Source organism: Palaemon carinicauda, chromosome 37 (assembly GCF_036898095.1).
Source record: "Palaemon carinicauda isolate YSFRI2023 chromosome 37, ASM3689809v2, whole genome shotgun sequence".
Lineage (NCBI taxonomy): Eukaryota > Metazoa > Arthropoda > Malacostraca > Decapoda > Palaemonidae > Palaemon > Palaemon carinicauda.
In genome coordinates, this window is record NC_090761.1 from 25,015,552 (window position 1) to 25,018,051 (window position 2,500).

Genomic DNA, 2,500 nt, shown 5'->3' on the forward strand with positions numbered 1-2,500 from the left:
TTAAACGTATATTCATTTGACCTGTGGTAACACATCTAGATATGGGGTTAATTCTAAGTCATGTCTTCTCCATGATGAGGCTTAATGCTGCACAGTATTCTAGAAGTTTTAATCCAGCTGTGACCAAGTTGTCGAATTATCTTCCAAATCGGGTAGTTGAATCAGTGGAACTTCAAAAGTTTCAACTTGCAGCAAATGTTTTTGTGTTGAAGAGGCTGATATGTCTCTTTTTATACTTTATATAAGAAAGATCTGTATTAATGGTCTTACTGTTATTAAAAGAAATTATTTTAATTGTTCAATACTTCTATTGTAGTTTATTATCTCCTTATTCCTTTCCTCACTGGACTATTTTTCACTGTTGGAGCCCTTGGGCTTATAACATCCTCCTTTTCCAACTAGGGTTCTAGCCTAGCTAACAACAGCAACACCAACAACAACAACAGCAACAGCAACAGCAACAGCAACAACAATTACAATAATAATAATAATAATAATAATAATAATAATAATAATAATAATATGCTCAATTTCATTCTAAATTTGAGAAACAGTGAGTAGATTTACTTTTAATGAAACTTGTGATTCGAGGCAAGGAAATGCTATAATGTGCAATAGTTTGAAGCCTTATCCTTCATTGTAGATGCCAATCAATTTTATAGAAAGGAGCCTTAGAAAAATATTTATAATCATATATCACAATTTCAGGTTCTTATGATAGAAATGCTACGAAACTTCCTTTGGTGCCTATTTTTGCTACCAAAGCAATAAAGTATTCAAGACTGTTTAGATGTAGTAAAACTCTTTACTTTACGTCTAACTATTATAAATGGTTTTCTTACTTTTATAAAATATTTCTCCAGTGGTTTACATAATTGCATTTTACTAACTAGAGAGGCAACCAGTAGAGCGAAGACCTCCGCCGCGGCAGCTTTTTTCTCGACCTTTTTTCCCCGATCTTGACCTGGACCTTTGACTTTAACATGTATTTAATTGGCGTGGATTTTCATACACTCCAAATATGAACCAAGTTTGAAGTCTCTCTAACAACGGCGTCCCAACTTGTGGCTGATTACGTGAATTGGACATTTTGCTTGACCGTGACATTGACTATTGACCTTGACCTTCCAAAATTTGATCATTTCCAGCTTTTTACATAATGGTTAACCTCTGTAATTTTCATTACTCTACGATTAAGATTGTAGACAGGAAGCTGTTAACAAACAATCACACACACACGAGCAAAAACAACTTTCATCCAACTTCGTTGATGGACGTAATCATGATTTTTTTTTTTATTTCATTCTCAGGAGGTTGAATTTGCAGTTGGTCCGTTTACCATCACACCCGAAAGAGAGACTGCCTGTGATTTCTCAAGACCTGTTCACAGTGATAACTTGGCCATACTGATGGTTAGACCTGGTCTTGTAAGTGACGTCAGTGGCTTCCTGAAGCCTTTCACGTATAAGGTAAGAATGCAATGTGAGCTGATTATCAGATATTAAACAAACAACTCAGTGGCCATAAAAACATGGTAGTGCCATAGCCTCTGTACATGGCCTTCCTCAGTCTTGGGGTAGAGTTCTCTTACTTGAGGGTATACTCGGGCACACTATTTTACCCTGTTTCTACTTCCTCTTGTTTTTTTTTAAGTTTTTGTAGTTTATATATGAAAGATCTATTTTAATGTTGTTACTGATTTTAAACATTTTATATCAATTGTTCATAATTTTGTTTTTCTTACTAATTTCCTTATTTCTTTTCCTCATCTGGCTATTTTTCCCTGTTGGAGGCCCTGGACTTGACATCCTGCTTTTCCAACTAGGGTTGTGGCTTAGCTTGTAATAATAATACTAGTAGAAATTTAATAGATACTGCATTTCTAGGCTATTTTAATGAAGAATCAAGGAGAGAGAGAGAGAGAGAGAGAGAGAGAGAGAGAGAGAGAGAGAGAGAGATTTCTAGGCTATTATGATAAAAATCCAGTAGAGAGAGAGAGAGAGAGAGAGAGAGAGAGAGAGAGAGAGAGAGAGAGAGAGAGAGATTTCTAGGCTATTATGATAAAAATCCAGAGAGAGAGAGAGAGAGAGAGAGAGAGAGAGAGAGAGAGAGAGAGAGAGAGAGAGAGAGAGAGAGAAAGATTTCTAGGCTATTCTGATATAAATCCAGGAGAGAGAGAGAGAGAGAGAGAGAGAGAGAGAGAGAGAGAGAGAGAGAGAGAGAGAGAGAGAGAGATTTCTAGGCTATTCTGATAAAAATTCAGGAGAGAGAGAGAGAGAGAGAGAGAGAGAGAGAGAGAGAGAGAGAGAGAGAGAGAGAGAGAGAGAGAAAGAGAGAGAGAGAGAGTTAGCAAGCTTTGAATGAGTTTATATGTTGAACAGGTTAACATGAGTCTCTTTTTATAGTTTATGTAATAGAAACATCTATATTAATGTTGTTACTTAAAATATTTTATTTTAATTGCTCATCACTTCTCGTGTAGTTTATTTATTTCCTTTCC

General features: G+C 35.8%; 1 protein-coding gene across 1 annotated transcript in view; it reads left to right on the forward strand.

The window, feature by feature from the left end:
* The window catches only part of LOC137629237 (glutamate receptor 4-like), a 34,908-nt gene that overhangs the window by 1,673 nt on the left and 30,735 nt on the right, over positions 1–2,500 (forward strand). The window contains exon 4 of the mRNA XM_068360502.1: positions 1,311–1,469. Within this exon, the coding sequence (XP_068216603.1) occupies positions 1,311–1,469 (159 nt within the window). The remainder of the gene's footprint in view (positions 1–1,310; positions 1,470–2,500) is intronic.